Source organism: Coregonus lavaretus (assembly GCF_964263955.1).
Source record: "Coregonus lavaretus genome assembly, chromosome: 26".
Classification (NCBI taxonomy): Eukaryota; Metazoa; Chordata; class Actinopteri; order Salmoniformes; family Salmonidae; genus Coregonus; species Coregonus lavaretus.
Window position 1 is genome coordinate 4,110,906 of NC_140013.1, and position 27,713 is coordinate 4,138,618.

Here is a 27,713-nt window from a genome sequence, read left to right on the forward strand (position 1 = left end):
ACGTTCAGCTCGCATGCAATGGAATTTAGGAGCCGTCTGCTATTTCTGGAGAAGTGTGAATGCGATCTGTAAAATGGTTCCGTTATGTTTATAAAACATATTTGGGAGCAGTATAACGGTGAGTGGACATTCTCTTTATATCGGATCTTTGTCCAGCTTCTGTGCCTTAATATTATATGCCGAAGGGGAGCAATTATGGTGCCTAACTGTATTTAGACATAGCCTACTTAAAACACCTTGTTGTTTTGTTTTGATTAGAATTTGATTAGAATTATTCACTCTCTTTTTAGGCCTTATCAATAGTGAATTTTATCTTGCTCATTGACAACCTTTGGCATGTCCATGGCTCAGCCATAATGACATTTACAGTAGGCCTAGCTCCTATATCAGTGTGAATGCTATGTTTAACAAAATATGTCCATATTTAAGCAATACAATTACTTAGAACAATGTGGACTGCCAACATGTTCAACGTATTTAGCAAAGTTATTTTGTTTCTGTAGGCTATTTAACAAACTAGGCTATAGCGGACAAACATTCAAATTGGCATTGATGACAATGCACAACATAAAAGACTGTAAATACACAACTTGAAGCAACCACATATTTAGCAATGGAGCACGTTCTGATTGGCCAGTGAGGGGTCAAGCCTCCAAATTATTTATTAATCAAAATCCAGCCCTTTCGCGCTACTGCGCCCATATTTCCTGCAGTGAAAATGTCTCGTTATGATTTTATTTTGTGACAGAGGACTAACTAGTGTAAAATGCTCTTCACTCTCAATTCTCTTTTACATGACTGACTGTGAGTGACTAAAAGAGTATGTATCCTCCATTCCATTAAAACTAAGCTGTGTTGGTAATGCTTGAGATAATGTAATGCTTAACTTGGCGTTACATGCTCAGATTTCAGGTTAGGATTCTGGCCTGTAATGTTAAGCCTGCCACAGTCACATCAGAATTCAAATCCCCCATATCTTCCTGAAACTATTCAAGCCCTATAATCACAACCACAGGCCTCTGACCAGGGATGCTAACGTGGTACTTTATTTCTCTCAAAAACCCAGACGCACGCCCACAGCACTCGTAGAACGTGCTTGATTTGATTAATTAGTTTGTTCAAGCATAGATGTTACTCGCTTGCGCCTGAGAGGCTGGGTTGTCGAGCACCACATGCCACGTTCGCTTTCGGGAAACTCACCCCAGATAAACTATATACCGGTACTGTACAGTCTCTCACATGCTCGGAATGTACGTGATTGCTTTATCCCATATTAGCAACTAGCAATATTGTACATTTCACTTTATTTACTGAGGGTCCTGGATTAGAGCCCCATTTGATCTGGCAGTCCTTTATAATATACAGCTCCTGTTTAAGTGAGGCCCTGTCTTCCCATTGTTCTTCCACCAAGCCATTTATTTTAATTGGTTTCACACAGTGGTCATACAAACCAGTCTGGAAACTACAGACTACACAAGAGCCTATCAACAACAAAGTCTTACATTACTTAGTTGGTTCCGTTGCACAAACAAATACTGCACAAGGCGATTACATCTAGATTCCTACTGTGCCAGGAGCCTTGCCTTCAATAAACCAATGGTTTTGGTTTTTAAACAAGAATGGTCTTGTAATATTGGGAATCAGCCATGGCCTGAGGCACTGAGCTCCTCTCTGCCATCTTTGTTTGTCTAAGCAACGTAGATTCATACTGCATGCACACCCACACAACGGGCGTCTATATTCTGTAGTCTTTGGCCAAGAGTTTGGTGTGCATGGTGTGTTTCTGGGACACTGCCATGAGGTCTCCAGAAGCGGTATTCCAGCTTGCAAGCGATCTGGGCCTTCTTCCTCCTACCCCCACTCTACAGTCTACCTCTCTGCACTGATCTTATAGCGCAGCACAAAGTATGCGAGGAGGCGGAGGCTCACAAAGAACATGCCGAGCACTATGAAGTCAAGGTACAGTTTGGCATCTTCCACGTCAAGCTCTTTCAAGATGGCCTCCGACTTCTGGAAGTGGCAGGTTTCATCCTTGTCGCAGTGGAGGTCCTCCCGGTCCAGGCCGTAGATGGAGAGGATGACACCTTCAAAGCCATACCTACAAAATAATAGGAACTGCTTTATGGTGCTGCTAAAGAGGACGAACAGTAGGGGGGAGTGGGGTAAGTTGAGCCATTTTTTACATTCAGCATCCCTACGTAAATGGAAATACACTGAACAAAAATATAAAAACGCAACATGTAAAGTGTTGGTCCCATGTTTCATGAGCTGAAATAAAAGATCATAGAAATGTTCCATACGCACAAAAAGCTTATTTCTCTCAAATTTTGTGCACAAATAGTTTACATCCCTGTTAGTGAGCATTTCTCCTTTGCCAATATAATCCATCCACCTGACTGGTGTGGCATATCAAGGAGCTAATTAAACAGTATGATCATTACACAGGTGCACCTTGTGCCTAAGGACAATAAAAGGCCACTCTAAAACGTGCAGTTTTGTCACACAACACAATGCCACAAATGTCTTCAAGTTTTGAGGGAGCATGCAATTGGCATGCTGACTGCAGAAATGTCCACCAGAGCTGTTGCCAGATAATTTACCATTCATTTCTCTACCATAAGCCACCTCCAATTTTATTTTAGAGAATTTGGCAGTATGTCTAACTGGCCTCACAACAGCAGACCACGTGTATGGCGTCGTGTGGGCGAGCGGTTTGCTAATGTCAACGTTGTGAACAGAGTGCCGCATGGTGGCGGTGGGGTTATGGTATGGGCAGGCATAAACTACGGACAACAAACACAATTGTATTTTATCAATGGCAATTTGAATGCACAGAAATACCATGACAAGATCCTGAGGCCCATTGTGAGGCCCATTTTTTTTAAGGTATCTGTGACCAACAGATGCATATCTATAATCCCAGTCATGTGAAATCCATAGATTAGGGCCTAATTTGACTGATTTCCTCATATGAACTGTAACTCAGTAAAATCTTTGAAATTGTTGCATGTTGCGTTTATATTTTTTGCTCAGTATATATAATTATTTCTAAGAAAGATATCTACATATATTTCAGGATGTAGGAAATAATCAGAATTAATGTAAACATAACAGTTTTTAAAACATAGCTTGTCCAAAAAAAGTGGTCACTTGGCACAACTTACCCCGGGTATGGGGTAAGTTGAGCATAGGGTCAGGGTAAGTTGAGCCGCCTTGTGGTAAATTGGTGATGGTGTCCTGTGGGTGATGGTGCTGGTAGGTCAAAGTTGAATTCATGGAATGAGGGTGTGGTATATTGTATATATCTTAAATGTATGCCTACAGTCAGATATACAGTAGATCTCTCTGTTCCCTTCCATACCCATCCATTTCTTGACCAGTTGTCTGAGAAAGGGATGTTGTTTCTAAGTGCCAATTTGTAGGCAAGTTCTCTGAGGCTACTAAGGCTACTAAGCCCATGAAACACTACACCCATGAAACACTACACCCATGAAACACTACACCCATGAAACACTAAGCCCATGAAACACTACACCCATGAAACACTAAGCCCATGAAACACTAAGCCCATGAAACTGGTCCACGAGATTCGTGATATGTTTAAGAAGCTCAGACTCCATGTCATCAGACAAGACCTTGTGTGCCTCTGCTCCTCTATCATAGACACTCTTTCGCACAGATGCATGTTCGGTTTCTTTTTTTTCAATGTACCTCTTCAGTGTCATTCAGTAAATTTTTTCATCCCTTGCTGCTGCTCGAATGGACTTCTTCACTTCTCTCACTTCCTTGGCTGCTCTCTCAAGAACCTCAATTGGGACTAGACCCCTGCTTGTTTTATATTTGTATACACGGCGCATGATGATGTCTGCTCTATAACAATAAAAATGCACTATCTTGAATTCATATGCATGACACATTGCAAAAATACTATGCATAAAACAGATTTTTGGGGGGGCTCAATTTATCCCATGGCAATTAGCTCAACATACCCCAAGGCAAACATTTTGACTATATTAGCCCACACAGTTACAAGGATGCACTTTCATGCTAGGTTTAGGACCTCACATTGTAGCTTATAGAGACCCCAACTGATGTATAAAACAATCTTAAAACTATTTACTTCGGTTTAGATACAAGCATCATGAAACCTATAACACAATCAATTCATTTGAATTTGTGAAAATCTGTTTTTTGGACCTAACTTGCTTGCCACTTTTTCCATATTGTTTCTTCCTTCACATACTTAATGAAATGATTACCACTTCCTAAATATTTGGTCACATTATTAATTTTGTGTATGGTTTCCTAGAAACAAGGAGTGGCTCAATTAACCCTTTGGCTCAACATACCCCACTTTCCCCTGCAAGTGCTGAATACATGGTACCTTCTCAGTATTAGGGGCAGGTCACATGGTCAGGAAGAAGTCAGGGCCCTTGTATGTCTGAAAAGTATCTGAAAAACTATTTACCTGACATATGAAATGTATGACATCCACTGAAGATACCACGGAATTGTGTCAAAACTGACGAAGAAGCCAGAGAAAAGTAGTACGGGTATGGCAGTCACCGGACCTACAAACGTGGCAACCTGAGACATGGACAAGTGCAACATACTGCGGTTAATAGTGTCTGCTTAGAATAAAATTGGGTACCATTCAGAGAAACATATAATTATATTAATATACTATAGGTGGGTACTGTGTAAATACAATGTGGTTGGTGTGATTGTGCCAGGAAATATAGTAAAAAATGTATAAATATTTGTTTAATTAATTTTAAAAAGTTGTATTTACAGATACAAGGTATAAATGTAGATGGGGGGACAGATGAAAGGAATACAGCAGAGAGAGTGAGAGGTGGAACAGGGGATTGAAACACTGCCTCCAAGGGCACATGTGGTACGGGGCGGCACTACCCTTAGACCAGCCCCAAGCACAAAATATATTTTTTATGAGCAAATAATATCAATACTCAGCCGGAATTTGCTAATAATAACAATACTCAGCCGGAATGGTCACAATAGAGTTTATTTGCAATTCTCAAGCTGCAAACAATAGGTATAGCAGTTGTTATCGTGTGTTAGTATTGAGAGAATGGAGGACGTACCTGTAGTGAGGTGGAAGCCGCTCCTATCAGCAGGCCCAGAGACTGGGCGACAAGAGAGGTTAGGACTCCCAGGGCCAAGAAAAGTATGAAACGCACAGCATCAGGTGGCTGGGACGTCATCCAGTAGACGATGCTGCAGTAGGCGACTGGGAACACTATCTGTGAAGAAAAATAAGAAAAGACTTGATTGTCCATTTGTGGACACAGAAATTGTCCTGTCAGCTTTTTTTCTCTCGACCCCCAACACACGCATGTACGGTTCCACACAAGCCCAACCACACAGTGACAGATTGGAAGGACAGTGTCAGAGCAGCACCCCCAGGGTCGTGTAGGTGGTTAAGTGCCTTGCTGAAGGGCACAACAGCAGGATAAGCTGTTGTTATCTAGGATTGTGATATGGCCACATCACATTCCTCATGTTCAGCCAACAATATCTCACCATGGAAAACACATTGAGTATCATTAAAACATCAAACTAAAACACTTTTCTTCATGTGGAGAATCAAAACCAAGCGTTTTGTGCTTTGAAATAATCCTTTTGTATTGTTGAAAAAAGCCAAATTAGGTTCAATACAATACAAATTCAATACAATAAATGAAAACATGCAGTAAACCTTTGTCACTTTTAATTTAGAGCACAGGGCGATGTCTGGTGACACGTAAAGCCTTCTTATGTAATGTTATTGTGGAATTTGTCTAAATCTGACGGACAGAATTGCTTTTTGACCTCGATGCTAAAGCCACTTTCAGCTCCAATAACATTCTTCAGTTACAATACCTTTGCTCTTTTCAGTGAATGCTAGAACCGTAATGTTTTTTTTCTTTTTTTTCTCGCAACTTTTTTACATTTTGATGAAATACCAATTTACAGATTTTTTGGGACACGACACACTACTAAAAATGACCCTCCAGAGTTCTATGTGACATTGTAATTACCTGGAAGGGGAGGTCCGCCATAGTCTTGGCCAGATAGTAAGCCTTCAGGCTGTACCAGTAGTTCAAGTGCTCTCTTAGGAACACTCCCATCTCCAAAGGGACTGCATTAGAGAGACAGAGAAAACAGCGTCATAGTAATCAGAAACAATGCCAAGGTAAATCTCAGCACAGTCTACTCCTAACATACTGTATGCAATGGCTTACGACTGTTGTAAATTCATGCACTAAAACAATGCATGCAGATGTCTGTCAGTAAGAAGAGCTGAGAACACTTACAGGTCAGAACAGTAGGCATGAGAGCAGCAAACATGAGGAAGAGCATGGAGAAGAAGAGGAAGCCGGAGTTGCTGAGCACTTTCTTGGCATCGTTGCCAATGCCCAGGTAGAGCAGGCCAATCAGAATCCCAATCCCAATGTGAGAGGAGATTCTTAGGTGAGTCAGCACCTGTAGGGCCAGAACAGGAGAAGAAGAGAAATAATGTTTTGTTGATATATTTTCCTATCCATTGTGCTTCTGCATCTGCATTGCTTGCTCTTTGGGGTTTTATGCTGGGTATCTGTAAAGCACGTTGTGACAACTGCTGATGTAAAAAGGGCTTTATAAAATACATTTGATTGAGAGGAAGCGGAAGGATGGCGTAGAGGAGTAGATGAGAAGGGGAAATGGAGTGGTTATGATAGTGGAGGATGAGCAAAGTATGGTATGAATAGATGTCTTTTTTATTTCTGTTATGATGTTCTCATACCAATTTGTTGAATTTAGTTTTTTCCTCTGTTATCCTTTTGATATGCCTTGAATCTTATTAAAGTGTTTGGGGTTCATTACGTAACATTTGGCTATTTTAAAAAGGAAGCTGTTGCAGTACAAAGTCTGTCTTACCGTATCTCTAATGATGCATTGAAACGTCCTTTTGAACAGGATGCAGAACTGAGTCAGACAACTGGCCGAGAAACCGTGGCAGCCCTCACCGGAAGAGGAGTCCTGAGAGGATTGGAGAGGGTTGGAGAGAGATAGAGAGAGAGAAAAACAGTGACTGAACAACCTGACGTGGTAAGGCCTCTCAACATCTCTTTCCTGAAACATTGAAATGAAATGCTTTGACTCTGAAAATATAACTTCAATAAGATTCTTCATTTCAACCCACTGAGAGCTGTAGGAATACACTAATCCCCCTTTTACCTCCTCAGAAGATTTGTGCCACAGGAAGGGGTTGAGGGGTCCATTGTTCATGTCTGTCTTGTAGACCTGCTCACATTTCCTCTCCTGCACAGCGTTCACCAGACGAGCCGTCTGATCTCCGTACTGCCCAGACGCCACCTCCATCACTGGGATCAAATGGAGAGAGAGGTACGCATGTCACAGAAACCCCAGTGAATATTGCATGAGGAACCATCTGTAAAAGTTATTCTGAGAAAATGAATTTTCAGTTGAACTAATAGATAGAATAGTTTCTAGAACACTTTATACCAAAGTATACTAAAATAACTTTCAGGGACAGTTATTCTAAGAAGATAAGGCAGATTCCCGAATACACTGATATACATGTGTAAATAAGGTGATTATAACAATGATGAAAACACATTTGACTTGTTTCTCATTAAACTGGTAGGAGTTTCTCACCAAAGTCTGCAGGGTTGTGGTACGTTGGGCAGTTGAGCCCCAGCTCTCTAAGGTAGGGGACCAGGTTAGCCACTTTCCCTCTGTAGATACACTGGCCCTGGCTAAGGACATACAGCTAGGGAGGGAAACACAGGGGCACGAAGCAATCAGGATACAGTACATTCATTTTGCAGACCATTCATTTAGTTATTAAAATAACTTAGTTCAATTCAGTTAGCATTGGAATCATTGGCATTAGGGGCAAAGCAACAAGTAAAGACGACCCTGTAGTTGCGCTCTTTTAGGTAAGTCACACTAGGTACTGTATATACATTTACATTTACCAAGCACACATAGTTTGTATTTAGGTATATACCAAGCACACATAGTTTGTTTTTACTTTGTTAAACAACTACATTAGCCTGTTGATGTGTTAACTTGTTGGGGACCATGCATAAGTATTACGCCACATGTCTAGCTAGCTACATATCTAATTTCCAACCGTGATCCTGTGGTATCATTGTGCCTTTCATAGATTCCCATGCATTACGCTAGCCTGAATCCCAGATCTGTTTATGTTGTCACGCCAATGACGTAGGTGTTGGTAAGACAACTCAAACAGATCTGCGACTCAGGTTGGAGGCTGACCTTGTTGAAGAGCTCAAAGAGCTTGGCGCTGGGCTGGTGGATGGTGCAGATGACGGTGCGGCCACCATGCGCCAGGGCCTTCAGCAGAGACAACACCTGGAAGCAGGAGGAACTGTCCAGGCCACTGCAAAACAGGGTATAGCGGCCAGGGTTAGCGTATAGGGGACAATGTCAAAGCGAAGAATAGATTGGCTTTTGCACACCTACAGTAACATCATAGATCTTCAATGCGGAGGAGAAGCAAACAAGTGAAGTGAACTGGTAGAAGGACTCCAGCACATTGCATAAACTTGCACTATTTGGCACGTTTATGACAAAGCAACAAACACTCTCTCGTGTCCATGTCTTTCTTGAAGAACTGTTTCTTGGGGTAAAACGTTATCGACAACTAATGTGAGTTGGTACAGAATCCTGTAAAGTCCTTTCCATGAACAGCGTTTGGTGGTTACCCCTCATCTTTTTTTCTACAACTGTTTCAAGGAGCCTGCAATCAACAAGTGCTCAGAGTGGGCACTAAGGGGGCTTTTCACAATGACTAACGTTAGCTACTTCTTTAACATGTGGGTTTTTTGCACACCTTCACCTTCACGTTCGTTCTTGTATGTGATCTAATGGTCCCATCACTGGACACTGATATGAATCAGTCAGTGATTTTGACCAGGTGAGAAGACTCTTTGGATTGAGAGTGTATTACAGTGCAGTTAAGCAGTCGGAGGTGGCTAAGAGACAGGATAAAGAGGCAGATGAAGTGTCCGTCTTAGAAGGCATCAAGAGGATTGGGCATCAGGAGGAAATCCCCTTAAGAGACGCTACACGCTGCTGCTCTCAGAAACTATGACGTCATTCCAGTTTCAGACCATGGTCAATTCGAATTGAAGCCAGTCAATTCAGGAAGGAATTTGAACACTTTTAAATAAACAGTTTCTCCTTTTTGATTTATTAAAAAGTAATATAAAAAAATAAGATATATTCTCAAACATTGAATTGGAATTTCAGTTTACTACATGAATTGGCTGACTTCAATTCACATTGACACATCTCTAACTCAATCACAGTGTACAATGGACCCTAAAAACGACATTGAGCATTAAATAACAAGAGCACTTCAGAACGTTTATAGTAAGGTTAGCAAATGTGGTAGCTTTACAGTACTCTACTGTTTATTGACTTTCCGTCTTCCCTATCTCAGTCCCATATGTTGTCAGTTTGACTTTAGAAGATACCATTTCAGACGCTTGGAATATTTATGGTGCCTATAGAAAGTCTACAACCCCCTTGGATTTCTTTACATTTTATTGTGTTACAAAGTGGGATTAAAATGGATTTAACCCCCTAGAGTCGATGTCCCCATAAAAATCCATCAGTTTAAGCTAGAGATATCAGTTTTTTTGCATTGGATGCATCTCAATCCACCGCAATGTCGAACTTGCGGTTAAAGGTGACAGAGCTAGAGCAGTGTTTGTCAGACCATGAGGCATCCCGAAAATCCTCTATATTATGACCCCTCTATGGAAAGATGAGACTCTCACGAACACGATGGTGTTCTCCGATTTGCTCAAGGCCCCCCCCCCCAAAGTGTCAAATCAAATCAAATCAAATTGTATTTGTCACATACACGTGTTTAGCAGATGTTATAGCGGGTATAGCGAAATGCTTGTGCTTCTAGCTCCGACAGTGCAGTAATATCTAACAAGTAGTATCTAACAATTTCACAACATATACCTAATGCACACAAAACTAGTAAGGAATGCGATTTAAGAATACATATATGGACAAGCAATGACAGAGCGGCATGGACTAAGATACAGTAGAATATTATAGAATATAATGCAGTATATACATATGAGATGAGTAGTGCAAGATATGTAAACATTATTAAAGTGACTAGTGTTCCATTTCTTAACGTGGCCAGTGATTTCAGTAGGCAGCAGCAGCCTCTAATGTGCTAGTGATGGCTATTTAACAGTCTGATGGCCTTGAGATAGAAGCGGTTTTTCATTCTCTCGGTCCCAGCTTTGATGCACATGTACTGACCTCGCCTTCTGGATGATAGTGGGGTGAACAGGCAGTGGCTTGGGTGGTTGATGTCCTTGATGATCTTTTTGGCCTTCCTGTGACATCGGGTGCTGTATGTGTCTTGGAGGCCGGGTAGTTTGCCCCCGGTAATACATTCGGCAGACCGCACCACCCTCTGGAGAGCCCTGCGGTTGCGGGCGGTGCAGTTGCCGTACCAGGCGATGATACAGCCCGACAGGATGCTCTCAATTGTGCATCTGTAAAAGTTTGTGAGGGTTTTAGGAGCTAAGCCAAATTTCTTCAGCCTCCTGAGTTTGAAGAGGCTCTGTTGCGCCTTCTTCACCACACTGTCTGCTTGGGTGGACCATTTCAGTTTGTCGGTGATGTGTACGCCAAGGAACTTGAAGCTTTCCACCTTCTCCACTGCGGTCCCGTCGATGAGGATAGGGGGGTGCACGCTCTGCTGTTTCCTGAAGTCCACGATCATCTCCTTTTTTTTGTTGACGTTGAGTGAGAGGTTATTTTCCTGGCACCACACTCCCAGAGCCCTCACCTCCTCCCTGTAGGCGGTCTCGTCATTGTTGGTAATCAAGCCTACTACTGTTGTGTCGTCTGCAAACTTGATGATTGAGTTGGAGGCGTGCTTGGCCACGCAGTCATGGGTGAACAGGGAGTACAGGAAGGGGCTGAGCACGAACCCTTGTGGGGCCCCAGTGTTGAGGATCAGCGAAGTGGAGATGTTGTTTCCTACCTTCACCACCTGGGGGCGGCCCGTCAGGAAGTCCAGGACCCAGTTGCACAGGGCGGGGTTCAGACCCTCGAGCTTAATGATGAGCTTGGAGGGTACTATGGTGTTGAATGCTGAGCTATAGTCAATGAACAGCATTCTTACATAGGTATTCCTCTTGTCCAGATGGGATAGGGTAGTGTGCAGTGTGATGGCGATTGCATTGTCTGTGGATCTATTGGGGCGGTAAGCAAATTGAAGTGGGTCTAGGGTGACAGGTAAGGTAGAGGTGATATGATCCTTGACTAGTCTCTCAAAGCACTTCATGATGACAGAGGTGAGTGCTACAGGGCGATAGTCATTTAGTTCAGTTACCTTTGCTTTCTTGGGTACAGGGACTCATCTGAAGTCGGTACAGCCGATCTGCCAACTTCTGTTTGTAGCGTCCGAAACAGTTTGGACTACACACTAACATGACCCATCTGTAGAAAGGTTTTGCTCTAGGGCGCCCACAGGCCTCACAAGACTCGTCTGAAGGTCCCCCGGTACCAGTTGAAAAATTGAATGGAAGTACAGTGCATTCGGAAAGTATTCAGACCCATTGACTTTTTCCATATTTTGTTCCGTTACAGCCATATTCTAAAATGGATTAGATAAAAAACAGAAATACCTTATTTACATAAGTATTAAAACCCTTTGCTATGAGACTCGAAATTGAGCTCAGGTGCATCCAGTTTCCATTGATCATCCTTGAGATGTTTCTACAACTTGATTGGAGTCCACCTGTGGTAAATTCAATTGATTGGACATGATTTGGAAAGGCACACACCTGTCTATACAGTGGGGGAAAAAAGTATTTAGTCAGCCACCAATTGTGCAAGTTCCCCACTTAAAAAGATGAGAGAGGCCTGTAATTTTCATCATAGGTACACGTCAACTATGACAGACAAAATGAGATTTTTTTTCTCCAGAAAATCACATTGTAGGATTTTTAATGAATTTATTTGCAAATTATGGTGGAAAATAAGTATTTGGTCAATAACAAAAGTTTCTCAATACTTTGTTATATACCCTTTGTTGGCAATGACACAGGTCAAACGTTTTCTGTAAGTCTTCACAAGGTTTTCACACACTGTTGCTGGTATTTTGGCCCATTCCTCCATGCAGATCTCCTCTAGAGCAGTGATGTTTTGGGGATGTCGCTGGGCAACACGGACTTTCAACTCCCTCCAAAGATTTTCTATGGGGTTGAGATCTGGAGACTGGCTAGGCCACTCCAGGACCTTGAAATGCTTCTTACGAAGCCACTCCTTCGTTGCCCGGGCGGTGTGTTTGGGATCATTGTCATGCTGAAAGACCCAGCCACGTTTCATCTTCAATGCCCTTGCTGATGGAAGGAGGTTTTCACTCAAAATCTCACGATACATGGCCCCATTCATTCTTTCCTATACACGGATCAGTCGTCCTGGTCCCTTTGCAGAAAAACAGCCCCAAAGCATGATGTTTCCACCCCCATGCTTCACAGTAGGTATGGTGTTCTTTGGATGCAACTCAGCATTCTTTGTCCTCCAAACACGACGAGTTGAATTTTTACCAAAAAGTTATATTTTGGTTTCATCTGACCATATGACATTCTCCCAATCCTCTTCTGGATCATCCAAATGCACTCTAGCAAACTTCAGACGGGCCTGGACATGTACTGGCTTAAGCAGGGGGACACGTCTTGCACTGCAGGATTTGAGTCCCTGGCGGCGTAGTGTGTTACTGATGGTAGGCTTTGTTACTTTGGTCCCAGCTCTCTGCAGGTCATTCACTAGTTCCCCCCGTGTGGTTCTGGGATTTTTGCTCACCGTTCTTGTGATCATTTTGACCCCACGGGGTGAGATCTTGCGTGGAGCCCCAGATCGAGGGAGATTATCAGTGGTCTTGTATGTCTTCCATTTCCTAATAATTGCTCCCACAGTTGATTTCTTCAAACCAAGCTGCTTACCTATTGCAGATTCAGTCTTCCCAGCCTGGTGCAGGTCTACAATTTTGTTTCTGGTGTCCTTTGACAGCTCTTTGGTCTTGGCCATAGTGGAGTTTGGAGTGTGACTGTTTGAGGTTGTGGACAGGTGTCTTTTATACTGATAACAAGTTCAAACAGGTGCCATTAATACAGGTAACGAGTGGAGGACAGAGGAGCCTCTTAAAGAAGAAGTTACAGGTCTGTGAGAGCCAGAAATCTTGCTTGTTTGTAGGTGACCAAATACTTATTTTCCACCATCATTTGCAAATAAATTCATTAAAAATCCTACAATGTGATTTTCTGGAAATGTTTTCTCTCAATTTGTCTGTCATAGTTGACGTGTACCTATGATGAAAATTACAGGCCTCTCTCATCTTTTTAAGTGGGAGAACTTGCACAATTGGTGGCTGACTAAATACATTTTTCCCCCACTGTATATTCAATGTCTGATTTGTTATTGTTACCCAACAGCCAATCACTGCCCTTCTTTATGAGGCTTTCGAAATGCTCCCTGGTCTTTGTAGTTGAATCTGTGCTTGAAATGCAATACTTGACTGATGGACCTTACAGATGTTGTATGTATGGGGGACAGAGGAAGGGGTATTCATATTAATTTTTTACTTCTTAACTATTTTAGGCAATTTTTTGATATTGAATTTTTATTAATTTGTAAAAATGTGTAGAATGTTCTTTTCACTTTGACATTATGGAGTATTTTGTGAAGATCAATGACAAAATTACAATTAAATCTATTTCAAATCGCACTTTGTAACGCAACAAAATGTGAAAAAGTTCCAGGGGGTGTAGAGTTTTTATAGTCACTCTATAAACTCAATCCCAGACAACAAATACAACAACAAATGTACTTTACTCTACGGTCATTTTCACCCTCGATTTATCACAGTGCCAAGAGACAGATTAGTGTGAGCTTCAGGAGTAGGCTAATCCCTACAGATGGTAGAAATCTAAACCAAAGGGAGACAAACGGCTGCTTTTTGGTCATTAAGGACATTGGGAGTCATTTGTGTCCCCTGGTGAGACTCAAGTCTTTCCTAACCAGAAGCCAACTGGGAGAGACGATATTCAATTGCATCCTCTGTTCCAAAAGAGGATAGGTTAACCTTGGAACTTTTCTTTCAGATTTCTTTGGGGGGGGCGGACACAAGCACACACAAAATGGAACACAACAACACATACACTCAACAACGACGTCGTATTGCCTGTACATCTCATGAAAGAATAGTATTGATTCTAAATATGGACTGTACAGTGTGCTTAGACCGTGGCACGTTATAATCCATTGTCATGTCAGGACTTTCCTTGCCACTGACACACATGCATGTGTTCTATACGATGTGCAATTGGAGCTTCTGACCTGGTGGGTTCGTCAAAGAACATGATGGGAGGGTTGTTGACAAGCTCCAGGGCGATGGCCAGCCTTTTCCTCTGCCCCCCTGAAAGATGTGACGTTCGGGTTTTCGCACACTCAAGCAGGCCCAGGGCCGTCAGGATCTCCCTCACCTAAAAACAACACAGGAGGGTTACAAACACCTATAACCACATCCCTCCCTCTCAGCAACTTGACGTATACGTCTACATTAATTACAGATCTAGGGTCAATGCTAACTAGAGTTAGCGCTATGACTGGAAGTCTATGGGTATCTACTAGCATACTAGCAGATACCCATAGACTTCCAGTCATTGTGCTAACACTAGTTAGCATTGGCTAGCAAAATTACGTCTAACTTCCTTCATACTGGACACAGAGACATAAAAATAGTATCCACTAGTTCATCTGACTCTGGGGAAGTAGATAAAGGGCTTCATTTTCAAAATCCCGAACTATCCCTTTAAGCATAAGGGGGAGGAAATAATATCTGACCCTGTATCAGTGGTTAGTAGCAACCTCTACATACTTACTCCTTCCCAGCCACCCTCATAATATCACTTTACATCCATTCTAGCCTGTTTAAAGCCAGTACTGACTGCACTAGTGGCAACACTCCAGTGCTGAAATAGTAACTGGTACTGATTTCCAGTTCAAGGGTCAGGGAACATGCAGGAGATTAAGGTAAGGGAAGAATTTGAAGCCGTTCCCATGCAACTCTCTTACTATGTCTCTCTTGCCCTCATCCTTTTCCTGGAGCTTCAGATTAGCAGACACCTAGGAGACAGAGAGGAAGATTTAGTTCACACTACGGTTGCGTCCCAAATAAGAGAAACGAAGCCTACGTGTGCAGGTGCATAGAATCTTTCATGTCTCAGAAGCAACCATGTAGAGAGAAGATGTATCTTACCAATGTGAAGAAAGCCCCAGTTTAGGAGGGCACAATGTTACATAGAAATGCATTGTGTAGAACAGACATCATGTGGAATAATGAATTATGACGGCTCTAATACATAGTATTTTTATCTGCAGCTTTACAACCGTTTCACCTCTTTAACCTATTGTTTACTTCCGGAGCATGAATTTCCATTGTGTATGCACTGTAATGTGTTTGATCTATTGACCTGCCCTCTTGGCCAGGTCTCCTTTGTAAAAGAGGTCTTCTGACCTCAATGGGACCTCCTAGAGAAATAAAGGTTACATTGATTAGTTTTTTATTACCATCATGGCTTCCTGTACTGTGAGGTGAGGCAGAAGCATGTCATCCTGCATGATGTAGCACGAGACCTTCCTGAAAGAGCGCAGGTCACGAGGCTGCCCATTGATCAAGATCTCCCCGTTCATCCCTGTCTCCCTACAGACAGAGGGCAAAGCCATACCTGGGTTACGCATTTGATCCATATGATAGAATTGATTTATTTCTGGGTTTAAAGAGAAATGAACAATTGAAATAGAAACAATAGAGAACAGATAAGACATTAATGTAAACAACATGAACAACATGTATTTCCAAAGTGGTCATCAATTGGAAGACGACTAACCGGTTCAAAACATGAAAACATACAATAGAAATTGAATATATACAGAAATACATTGTTAAATGATTGCAAATGAACTTGGCGCTTGGCGTCACCCTGCGAGAATCACAGCCAGGTAATGGCAACCTGCAGCAAGGCATTTTGAAATGACAACTTTTTCATGCCCAGAACTGTAGGTGTGGCGTGATTCTTGTTAGTATAAGTTACTCGTCTATCAGCGACCTTGTACACCTCTTGGTTGTTAAGTGTCGGGCCTGTGGCTCACCTGTAGCCGGCCAGAATATTCATCAGGGTAGATTTCCCAGCTCCTGAGGGACCCATGATGGCCACCAGGCCGCCACTGGTGAATTTCCCAGAGATCCCTTTCAGCAGGGTCTTGTAACCTGAGAGCCGAGTACAAAAGAAAGCAGAACCATATAAAACGCTCCATCAGCCTCACAATGGCATTTCAGGCTTTCAGCTTCACACAGTACCTGCTTAAACCTGTCTCCAAACCATGCATTCTCTCCCCCTCAGATAAAACCCTCTTTGTGTTTCGGGTTAAAAGGAGGTATTTGTATTTTAATGTGTTTTCTGACTGAATGTACCCATCTGGTTGGGTGTCTATTACATTGTAATCTCCTCATGCTCACCTTTCAGACGCCAGAACATGCTTGTATTTGCACATGGTGTGAATCAAATCAACCCACAATGTGGGAGTAAAATGTTTTGGGGTGCTTATTGTGAAGCACTTTGAGCTGCATTTATAAAATATGCTTTATAAATAAAGTTATCCTTATACATTTTAGAATTCATTCACATTTTACATGAGCTATTCTGTTTGAACACCACATTTGTGTAAACGGTGAACACACTGTTGTTCCAGCCCAGAACCACCACACCCGATTCATGACCTCGATGATTTGCATCCGGTGTGTTAGAGCTGGGCTAGAACAGAAATGTGCAACCCAGTGACCAAAGTCTCAGTACTAGAGTTGAGAAACACTGTCTCACTCTAAATCTTAATCTATCGTATATGATAACACTGTAAATAAAATGGAAATGAAATCATCGCCTTGCCATAAGCACGCAGAAAGGAGTGGAATGGCCTATAGTAACCTGCGATTTACCTAATGGACACAGCTATCTGGACGCTAATCCAGTTGATCGCAGTGGCTGCCAGTTTAATTGGATTTTCTGGCATAATCCTTCAGAGCGATACACAAATACCTCCAACCTTTTCTGTCCTATTTTAATGGAACCCTAGTGTTCCCTGCTAGGAGGAGAGGATGCACTTTAGTAACCTCTCCCTTGTGTAAGCCATGCAGTGGTTGCACAGACAGTAATTGCCTGGGTCAGGAAGGGCATGTTCATAACTTCTTCATTTCACGGCTTAATTCCCATACGGGTGAAGCATTGATTGATGATATAAATGCACTAGGATGTGGATCGGGGGGAAAAAATCACTAAACACAAAACAAATCTTGCAGTATGTTATATGTCTAGTTGGTGTTGAATCCCACTATAATGGTAACTACACTCTTCAACAGACAAGTGAAAAGTTATGCAAACCCTGTGTCACTATACTCATGTGATGAGTAACCTTTTGTCTGAGACTAAAGCTAATGCTTAGTCTTTAGCTCAGCAGGCTAACATTGTTTGAGTCGTGACAATTGTCTGCATGTTACAGCAAGAAAACTGAACAAACATGTGAGAAACAAATTCAAGTTCCATCGATCTATCCTAGTCTGAAAGGGAGAACAACTGAGTTGGAGGTAAACAAATCATCATGTATTTACAAAATCAATTCCATTCAATTATTTGAGTCCAAAGCATGACAACATGGAACGTCATAGTTGTCGGTGTCCATATTTGCATGGTATTGTCAGTAGCTGAGTGTAGATGCGGTGTGGAAATCAAGCGCAGGAAACACGGGCGTTCGTGAACAGACTTTAGTAAATGAAGTCAGCACCAAACAGGCGAACAGCCAACGACGCGGAGCAGGGCGCGTAGGATGACCCCGATGGAACTCGGTCAGCAGGGACAGGTCTAATATGTCCCTCCTCGGCACCCAGCACCGCTCCTCCGGGCCGTACCCCTCCCACTCCACGAGATATTGGAGACCCCCCATCCGGCGTCTCGAATCAAGGATGGACCTCACAGTGTACGCCGGAGCCCCCTCGATGTCCAACGGGGGCGGAGGAGTCTCCTCTATCTCATAGTCCTGGAGTGGACCAGCCACCACCGGCCTGAGGAGAGACACATGGAACGAGGGGTTAATATTCCTGTAATCAATAGGCAGTTCTAACCTGTAACACACCTCGTTCAACCTCCTCAGGACTTTGAATGGCCCCACAAACCGCCGACCCAGCTTCCGGCAGGGCAGGCGGAGGGGCAGGTTTCTGGTCGAGAGCCAGACTCGATCTCCAGGTGCGTATACAGGCCCCTCACTGCGGTGGAGATCGGCGCTCGTCTTATGCCGACGGATGGCCCGCTGCAGATGAACGTGGGCAGCGTTCCATGTCTCCTCCGAGCGCCGCACCCACTCATCCACCGCAGGGGCCTCGATCTGGCTCTCGTGCCAAGGTGCCAGAACCGGCTGGTACCCTAACACACACTGGAAAGGGGTTAGTTGGGTGGAGGAGTGGCGGAGAGAGTTCTGTGCCATCTCGGCCCACGGAACGTATCTCGCCCACTCCTCCGGCCGGCCCTGGCAATAAGACCTCAGAAACCTACCCACATCCTGGTTGACACGTTCAACCTGCCCATTACTCTCCGGGTGGTAACCCGAGGTAAGGCTCACCGAAACCCCCAACCGTTCCATAAAGGCTCTCCACACTCTGGAGGTGAACTGGGGGCCTCGATCAGACACTATATCCTCGGGTACCCCGTAATGCCGGAAGACATGGGTAAACAGAGCCTCAGCGGTCTGTAGGGCAGTAGGGAGACCCGGCATGGGAAGGAGACGACAGGCCTTCGAGAACCGATCCACAACGACCAGGATGGTAGTATTCCCCTGTGAGGGGGGAAGGTCTGTAACAAAGTCCACCGAGAGGTGGGACCAGGGTCGTTGTGGAACGGGCAGGGGTTGTAGCTTACCCCTGGGCAAATGTCTGGGTGCCTTACACTGTGCACACACCGAACAGGAGGAGACATAAACCCTCACATCCCTGGCTAACGTTGGCCACCAGTACTTAGTGCTAAGGCAGTGAACTGTCCGGCCGATACCTGGATGTCCAGAGGAGGGGGACGTATGAGCCCAATAAATGAGGCGATCGCGTACCTCGAGCGGAACGTACGTCCGACCCACTGGACACTGTGGAGGACTTGGGTCGGTGCGTAACGCCCGCTCGATCTCTGCATCGACCTCCCATACCACCGGTGCCACCAGACAAGACTTTGGTAGTATGGGAGTGGGCTCAACGGACCTCTCCTCCGTGTCATACCGCCGAGACAGGGCATCTGCCTTCCCGTTCTGGGACCCAGGGATGTAAGTGATTTTAAACACAAACCGGGCTAGAAACATAGTCCAGCGGGCCTGGCGAGGATTCAGTCTCCTAGCTGCCCGGATGTACTCCAGGTTACGGTGGTCCGTCAAAATGAGGAAAGGGTGTTGAGCCCCCTCAAGCCAATGCCTCCACACCTTTAGGGCCTGTACCACGGCTAACAGCTCCCTGTCCCCTACATCATAATTCCGCTCCGCCGGACTGAGCTTCTTAGAATAAAAAGCACAGGGGCGGAGCTTAGGTGGTGTGCCAGACCGTTGTGAGAGGACGGCCCCAATACCGGCCTCGGACGCGTCTACCTCCACCTGGAATGGTAAAGCGGGATCCGGATGCGCCAACACCGGCGCCGAGGTAAACAGGTCCTTCAGTCTCCCAAAAGCCCTGTCCACCTCAGCTGACCACCGCAAGCGCACCGGATCCCCCTTCAACAGAGACGTTATGGGAGCTGCCACCTGTCCAAAACCCCGGATAAACCTCCGGTAATAATTCGCAAAACCCAAGAACTGTTGCACCTCTTTCACAGTGGTTGGGGTTTGCCAATTACGCACAGCTGACACCCGGTCAACCTCCATCTTCACCCCTGACGCAGACAACTGATAACCCAAAAAGGAGACCGACTTCTGAAAGAACAGGCATTTCTCTGCCTTGACATATAGGTCATGCTCCAACAGTCTCCTCAACACTCGGCGCACCAGGGCTACATGCTCAGCTCGGGTAGAACTGTACACCAGAATATCGTCTATGTACACGACTACTCCCTGCCCCTGCATGTCCCGGAAAATCTCATCTACAAAGGATTGGAAGACTGAGGGAGCATTCATTAACCCATATGGCATGACGAGATACTCGTAATGACCGGAGGTCGTGCTAAATGCTGTCTTCCATTCATCGCCCTCTCTAATGCGCACCAAGTTATATGCGCTCCTGAGATCAAATTTTGTGAAGAACTGAGCACCGTGTAATGACTCCGTCATAGTCGCAATCAGAGGAAGTGGATAACTGTACTTCACCGTAATCTGATTGAGACCGCGGTAATCAATACACGGGCGCAAACCTCCATCTTTTTTCTTCACAAAAAAGAAGCTTGAGGAAGCGGGTGAAGTGGAGGCCCGTATGTATCCCTGTCTCAGAGACTCAGCGATGTAAGTTTCCATCGCCTTCCTCTCCTCTTGAGACAAGGGATACACATGGCTCCGCGGGAGTGCCGCTCCTAACTGGAGATCTATCGCACAATCCCCCCGTCTATGAGGCGGCAGCTGCGCCGCCCTTGTCTTACTAAACACCAGTGTCAAATCCTCATACTCGGGGGGAATATGCAGTGCGGACATTTGATTTGGACTCTCCACCGAGGTCGCCCCTATGGAAACACCCAGACATAGCCCCTCACACTGAACAGACCACCCTTTAAGAGCTTTCTCTCGCCACGAAATAGTAGGATCATGGGTAATCAACCAGGGAAGTCCCAGCACCACCGGATACGCAGGAGAGTCAATCAGATAGAGCTGAATCGTCTCCTCATGACCCCCCTGCGTCTTCATCCTAAGGGGCGCTGTAACTTCCCTAATTAACCCAGATTAACCCAGATCCTAACGGACGGCTATCTAGGGCATGTACAGGGAAAGGCTTATCAACGGGAAGGAGAGGAATCCCTAACTCTACACAGAACTGGCGATCTACAAAATTCCCAGCGGCGCCTGAATCCACTAGCGCCTTATGCTGGGAACGAGGTGCAACCTGTGGAAAACAAACAGGCAAGGTTATGTGAACGACAGAAAGCTCTGGGTAAGTAGGACGCCTACTCACCTGGGAGGACTCCCCAATGCGTGGCCTGCCTTCACCTCCACCGGGGGACCTTCCCCAACACCTAGCCGCGGTGTGCCCTCCACGGCCACAGTTGGTGCAGGGAACGGCCCCCCTCGGGTTCCTACTCCTCCGTTCTCTAGCGCCAGCACCTCCGAGCTCCATAGGGCTCGGCTCGGAGGTGCCGGAAGGTGGAATGGGCAACCCCCACCCGGGACGTCCACGGGTGGCGAGCAGGGTGTCCAGCCGAATGGCCATGTCGACCAGTTGGTCAAACGACAACGTGGTATCCCTGCACGCCAACTCTCTCTGGACGTCCTCCCGGAGGCTGCAGCGGAAGTGGTCTATGAGGGCCCGCTCATTCCACCCTGCATCTGCCGCTAGAGTCCGGAACTCCAAAGCAAAATCCTGTGCGCTCCTCATCCCCTGTCGGAGGTAGAATAGACGCTCCCCCGCCGCCTTCCCTTCTGGTGGATGGTCAAACACGGCACGGAAGCGGCGGGAGAACTCCGCGTAGGTAATAGTAGCGGCGTCTATTCTCCTCCATTCGGCGTTGGCCCACTCCAACGCCTTGCCGGTGAGACAGGAGATGAGGGCGGAGACGCTCTCGTGTCCCGAGGGCGCCGGGTGTACGGTGGCGAGGTAGAGCTCCACTTGCAGCAGGAACCCTTGACACCCGGCAGCGGAGCCGTCGTACGCCCTCGGGAGCGAGAGCCGAATCCCGCTGGGTTCCGGAAGGGGGACAGGAGGACTGACCGATGGGGATGGTCCGGTAGGTGGGGGCGTGGGTACCCCGCTGCTTTCCCATCGGTGGAGAGTGTTCATCACCCGATCCAGGGCGTGACCGATCTAGTTGATCCTGTCCTCCTGCCCACGCAGACGGTCCTCCATGATGTCCGTTGGCGTGGTTGCTCCTGCTGATTCCATGGGTGAGATGTGTGATTCTGTCAGTAGCTGAGTGTAGATGCGGTGTGGAAATCAAGCGCAGGAAACACGGGCGTTCGTGAACAGACTTTAGTAAATGAAGTCAGCACCAAACAGGCGAACAGCCAACCCAACCGGGAGGCAAAATACAAATTACGCACAAAATACAACGTGCGTAAAAGGCAATAGCGCACACAGTGCGGGCTCTCGAAAACAACAAAACACGAGAGTAATAACGAGAGCAACAGCTAGACAATAACCAATCACACATAACACCTGACCCAACACACGATAACTAAATAGGAAACCAAATCAAACACTAACAAGGGACAGGTGTACAAACAGACAAAACCAAACAAACATGAAACATCGAACGGTGGTAGCTAGTACTCCGGGGACGACGACCGCCGAAGCCTGCCCGAACAAGGAGGAGGAGCAGCCTCGGCCGAAACCGTGACAGGTATCGGACAGAAATTGTCAAAAATACTTGTAAGCCCCTCAGAATCAAACGAACCTGGTAAAAACAAGGCAGGTAACCAAATTCTGCAAAGACTTGTATTACACCCAATGAGCACATGTAAACAATAGGATGAATCACAGTTCATTGGATTGCATTCACTGAAAGACCAATGTTCTTGCCCTTTGGCAAGATAATGACAGAGTAGGTTATACAGAAAAGTCGAAATCACACACTCTGCATAAAATCTGAGCTTTGGAAGAGGATAACAAGTATTTATTATCAATTTAATATGAGTTGAACAATTTGGGTCAACAGGTTTTAGGGTGGGAATGTTTTGGCAGATAAATAAGTGGGTTGGATTATCTTAATACATACTCCCTTGAAGTTCAGCTAAGTAAATTATCCATAAACAAATAAATAAATAAATGCAATAAAGTTGCATTAAGTGCTTTCCAACTGACCTGTACGGTTCAAATATATATTTCAAATGTGTGTGGGGGAAATTAAAGATGGTCTAAAAAGAGGTGAAAGAGTTCATATTTAATGCATTAGACGAGTCGTAACGAGACGAGTCGTAACGCCAAGAGTCATTCCACTAACTTAGAGCCATGATATTTCAAGAGCAAGAAACGGTCAGCCAGGATTTGATTAAAAACTTTTGAATTTCTTTTAATTGACCGTACAGCAATTGCTAAGTTAGGCCTACTCAATAAATACAAGCTACAGTTCCTTTTTAGTTTTTTGCTTCCTGTATCATAACAGCACTCCGAAAGTGGACTTGGCGGTAGAAAATGCTGTTTGTTATCAAAGGTACAGTGGGGAAAAAAAGTATTTAGTCAGCCACAAATTGTGCAAGTTCTCCCACTTAAAAAGATGAGAGAGGCCTGTAATTTTCATCATAGGTACACGTCAACTATGACAGACAAAATGAGAAAATAAAATCCAGAAAATCACATTGTAGGATTTTTAATGAATTTATTTGCAAATTATGGTGGAAAATAAGTATTTGGTCAATAACAAAAGTTTCTCAATACTTTGTTATATACCCTTTGTTGGCAATGACACAGGTCAAACATTTTCTGTAAGTCTTCACAAGGTTTTCACACACTGTTGCTGGTATTTTGGCCCATTCCTCCATGCAGATCTCCTCTAGAGCAGTGATGTTTTGGGGCTGTCGCTGGGCAACACGGACTTTCAACTCCCTCCAAAGATTTTCTATGGGGTTGAGATCTGGAGACTGGCTAGGCCACTCCAGGACCTTGAAATGCTTCTTACGAAGCCACTCCTTCTTTGCCCGGGCGGTGTGTTTGGGATCATTGTCATGCTGAAAGACCCAGCCACGTTTCATCTTCAATGCCCTTGCTGATGGAAGGAGTTTTTTTTTCTCTCAATTTGTCTGTCATAGTTGACGTGTACCTATGATGAAAATTACAGGTCTCTCTCATCTTTTTAAGTGGGAGAACTTGCACAATTGGTGGCTGACTAAATAATTTTTTTCCCCACTGTATGTGTTACTCATAACAAAACATGAAATGCATACATGTAGTAGCAGATCAAAATAGTTAGGACAAAAGTCAAAGTGACAGTAGGATGTAGAAGTGGGTCAAAAGGTGTTCCAAAACAATGTGGCAAATGAACCCAACCGATTCTAGTTTAGCATGAGTGTTCCTGTGTAGTGGGGTAATATTTATTATATGCATATTATATATCCTTCACATGCGACCAGTAATAAGACTATGTAATTAATATGTCTATAAAATGAATTGTCAGTGTCCATGAAGATAATTTAGCAATATGCAAGCAGGACTATTGTTGCGCTAAAGTAATAGGCAATCAAGAAAGGTCTGAGAATGGAATTCTAAATACAAGTGTATTTAATTACCTTGTAAAATGAATGAAATCCCATACAAGGCATAAAGCTTAAGTTACAAGGCAATACTGACATTAACAAGGCATTTAATATCTAGGCATGATCAGACAGTGAGAGAGAGAGAGAAGTCATGCCCCAAGAGTCCCTGGAGAGGAGACAGAAAGAGAGTTTCTCACCACACTAGGTCAGGAACAAAGAAAGAGAAAGAAAATGAATCTAAGACCCTTTTATAAGCATCTGACTTGTTTGGATTCTAAATCTGAGTTGTTGACCAACAGTATTACAGTAAAGTTAACCTACAATCAGATATCAGACCCTGTGTCACCTACAGGATGTTATCACAACAGAACCTCTGCTACCCAAAGGTGTGAGACAATGGAAGTTGGAGAGATAATGCAGCATTCCTAAGACAACACAAAGGAAATCCTTGCATACAGTGTAAAGAGTCACTTTGGTGGCTGGACCACCCTACACCTACAAATGCAGGCACACAGTACATGTTGGTGCTGAGTGAGTTATTGATGCCAGACCAGTCATGGTGCTCTTCATCTTTTCCTTTAATCTGATCAGTTCCATGTTTCGTCTGAAGAAGGATTACATCTTGGGGTGTATTCATTAGTGTACACTGTAGCAAAATGTTTTTCAATCCATTTGGTTCATAATGAATACACCCCTAACAAAACTGCACTGCCCTTTTCCATCAAGGGATGCTTGTTTCTTTTTCTGTTCTGTCAAATCTCCCTAATTGAAAATATCAATGAAAACATTCCACGATGGAATATGAAATATGCTATATTGCAGGGTTTAAAATAGAAATGTCACTATAGTGGCATGTATTTTATTCTATGCATTGCCTGACAGCAGCAAAACAGACATACATTTCAGCTCCAATAAAGCAAAATAGTAAAGAGAGTTCTCCCATATATCCAACGGCCAGACTGTTACATAAAGTGCATTTGGAAAGTATTCAGACCCCTTGACTTTTTCCACATTTTGTTATGTTACAGCCTTATTCTATAATGGATAACATTGTTTTTTTCCCTCATCGATCTACACACAATACCCCATAATGACAAAGCAAAAAAAGGTTTTTAGAAATGTTTGCACATTTATTTAAAATAAAAAATGGAAATATGACATAAATATTCAGACCATTTACTCAGTACTTTGTTGAAGCACCTTTGGCAGCGATTACAGCCTCAAGTATTCTTGGGTATGACACTACAAGCTTGGCACACCTGTATTTGGGGAGTTTCTCCCATTCTTCTCTGCAGATCCTCTCAAGCTCTGTCAGGTTGGATGGGGAGCGTCGTTGCACAGCTATATTCAGGTCTCTCCAGAGATGTTCGATCGGGTTAAAGTCTGGGCTCTGGCTGGCCACTCAAGGACATTCAGAGACTTGTCCCGAAGCCACTCCTGTGTTGTCTTGGCTGTGTGCTTAGGGTTGATGTCCTGTTGGAAGGTGAACCTTCACCCCAGTCTAAGGTCCTGAGCACTCTGGAGCAGGTTATCATCAAGGATCGCTCTGTACTTTGCTCCATTAATCTTTCCCTCAATCCTGACTAGTCTCCCAGTCCCTGCCGCTGAAAAACATCCCCACAGCATGATGCTACCACCACCATGCTTCACCGTAGGGATGGTGCCAGGTTTCCTCCAGACGTGACGTGTGGCATTCAGGCCAAAGTGTTCAATCTTGGTTTCATCAGACCAGAGAATCTTTAGGTGCCTTTTGGTAAACTCCAAACGGGCTGTCATGTGTCTTTTACTGAGGAATGGCTTCTGTCTGGCCACTCTACCATAAAGACCTGATTGGTGGAGTGCTGCAGAGATGGTTGTCCTTCTGGAAGGTTGTTCCATCTCCACAGAGGAACTCTGGAGCTCTGTCAGAGTGACCATCGGGTTCTTGGTCACCTCCCTGACCAAGGCCCTTCTCCCCCGATTGCTCAGTTTGGCAGGGCGGCCAGCTCTAGGAAGAGTCTTGGTGGTTCCAAACTTCTTCCATTTAAGAATGATGGAGGCAACTGTCTTTTTGGGGATCTTCAATGCTGCAGACATTTTTTTGTACCCTTCCCCAGATCTGTGCCTCAACACAATCCTGTCTCGGAACTCTACAGACAATTCCTTCGACCTCATGGCTTGGTTTTGCTCAGACATGCACTGTCAACTGTGGGACCTTATATAGACAGGTGTGTGCCTTTCCAAATCATGTCCAATCAATTGAATATACCACAGGTGGACTCCAATCAAGTTGTAGAAACATCTCAAGGATGATCAATGGAAACAGGATGCACCTGAGCTCAATTTCGAGTCTCATAGCAAAGGGTCTGAATACTCATGTAAATAAGGTATTTCTGTTTGTTATTTTTCATACATTTGCAAAAGTTTATAAAAACCTGTTTTCACTTTGTCATTATGGGGTATTGTGTGTTGATTGATGAGATATTTTATTTATTTAAATCCATTATAGAATATAATGTGGAAAAAGTCAAGTGGTTCGAATACTTTCCAAATGCTCTGTAGGATCAGGTCCCCCCGTCCTATTTATTGTGATCTGAAAGGCAAAACTGATTCTAGATCAGTAGGCTACTCCTACTCTGAGAGACTTTAAGAATATGGGCCATCAAGGGGATGCTGCTGCACTGCCTAAGTCACAGCACATCATGGTCAGGGTGATGTGTCTGTCGCCTCCAGTCACGGATGATAGAATACACCGGAAGAGCAGCTCAGCAGCCAAAAACCTTCTTCAGAAAATCTACAAAATCAGAGCTAGTTATAAAAGACAAGTGCGAGTTCAAAGACAAGTGTGACTCTCTCACTCACCATCTCTCTCTTTCTCTTACTGCCTGAGTGCTATAATGAGGTATTAATTTCACACTCATCTAACTGTAGATCTGAACACCTTGCTAAAGTCGCCAGGATATCGCAGGGATCCTCAGTGGCACAAATCTGAGAGTAATCCAACCCTGGGCCCCAAGCGCAGGTAGATGCTGACATCTCTTAGTGACAGTTACTCAGTTGTACTACCCTGTTATAAATCTTTCCCATGATCCTGAAAGATCGTTGAAAACCCTATTGAGATTGTAACCAGGGCAGAGCTCTTTTTCTTTTCAACCAAAGCTGACATAAAAAGAGTCTGTGACTCAGTTGTGTGAATTCTATTAAAAACCAGGGAGCAGACCCCTTACACAAACATTTCTAAAAAAGCTATA

At 44.3% G+C, this 27,713-nt stretch overlaps 1 protein-coding gene across 1 annotated transcript in view; it reads right to left on the reverse strand.

The window, feature by feature from the left end:
- Window positions 1-1,869: 1,869 nt before the first annotated feature.
- LOC311101664 (ATP-binding cassette sub-family G member 1-like) overlaps window positions 1,870-27,713 on the reverse strand; it is a gene marked incomplete at both ends in the record, with an annotated part of 33,554 nt that continues 7,710 nt past the window's right edge. The window contains 13 exons of the mRNA XM_084142811.1: window positions 1,870-2,098; window positions 4,469-4,587; window positions 5,106-5,264; window positions 6,042-6,142; window positions 6,318-6,486; window positions 6,922-7,023; window positions 7,222-7,367; window positions 7,663-7,777; window positions 8,290-8,413; window positions 14,416-14,561; window positions 15,154-15,204; window positions 15,649-15,781; window positions 16,231-16,348. Coding sequence (XP_083998937.1) covers window positions 1,870-2,098; window positions 4,469-4,587; window positions 5,106-5,264; window positions 6,042-6,142; window positions 6,318-6,486; window positions 6,922-7,023; window positions 7,222-7,367; window positions 7,663-7,777; window positions 8,290-8,413; window positions 14,416-14,561; window positions 15,154-15,204; window positions 15,649-15,781; window positions 16,231-16,348 — 1,712 coding nt within the window. The remainder of the gene's footprint in view (window positions 2,099-4,468; window positions 4,588-5,105; window positions 5,265-6,041; window positions 6,143-6,317; window positions 6,487-6,921; window positions 7,024-7,221; window positions 7,368-7,662; window positions 7,778-8,289; window positions 8,414-14,415; window positions 14,562-15,153; window positions 15,205-15,648; window positions 15,782-16,230; window positions 16,349-27,713) is intronic.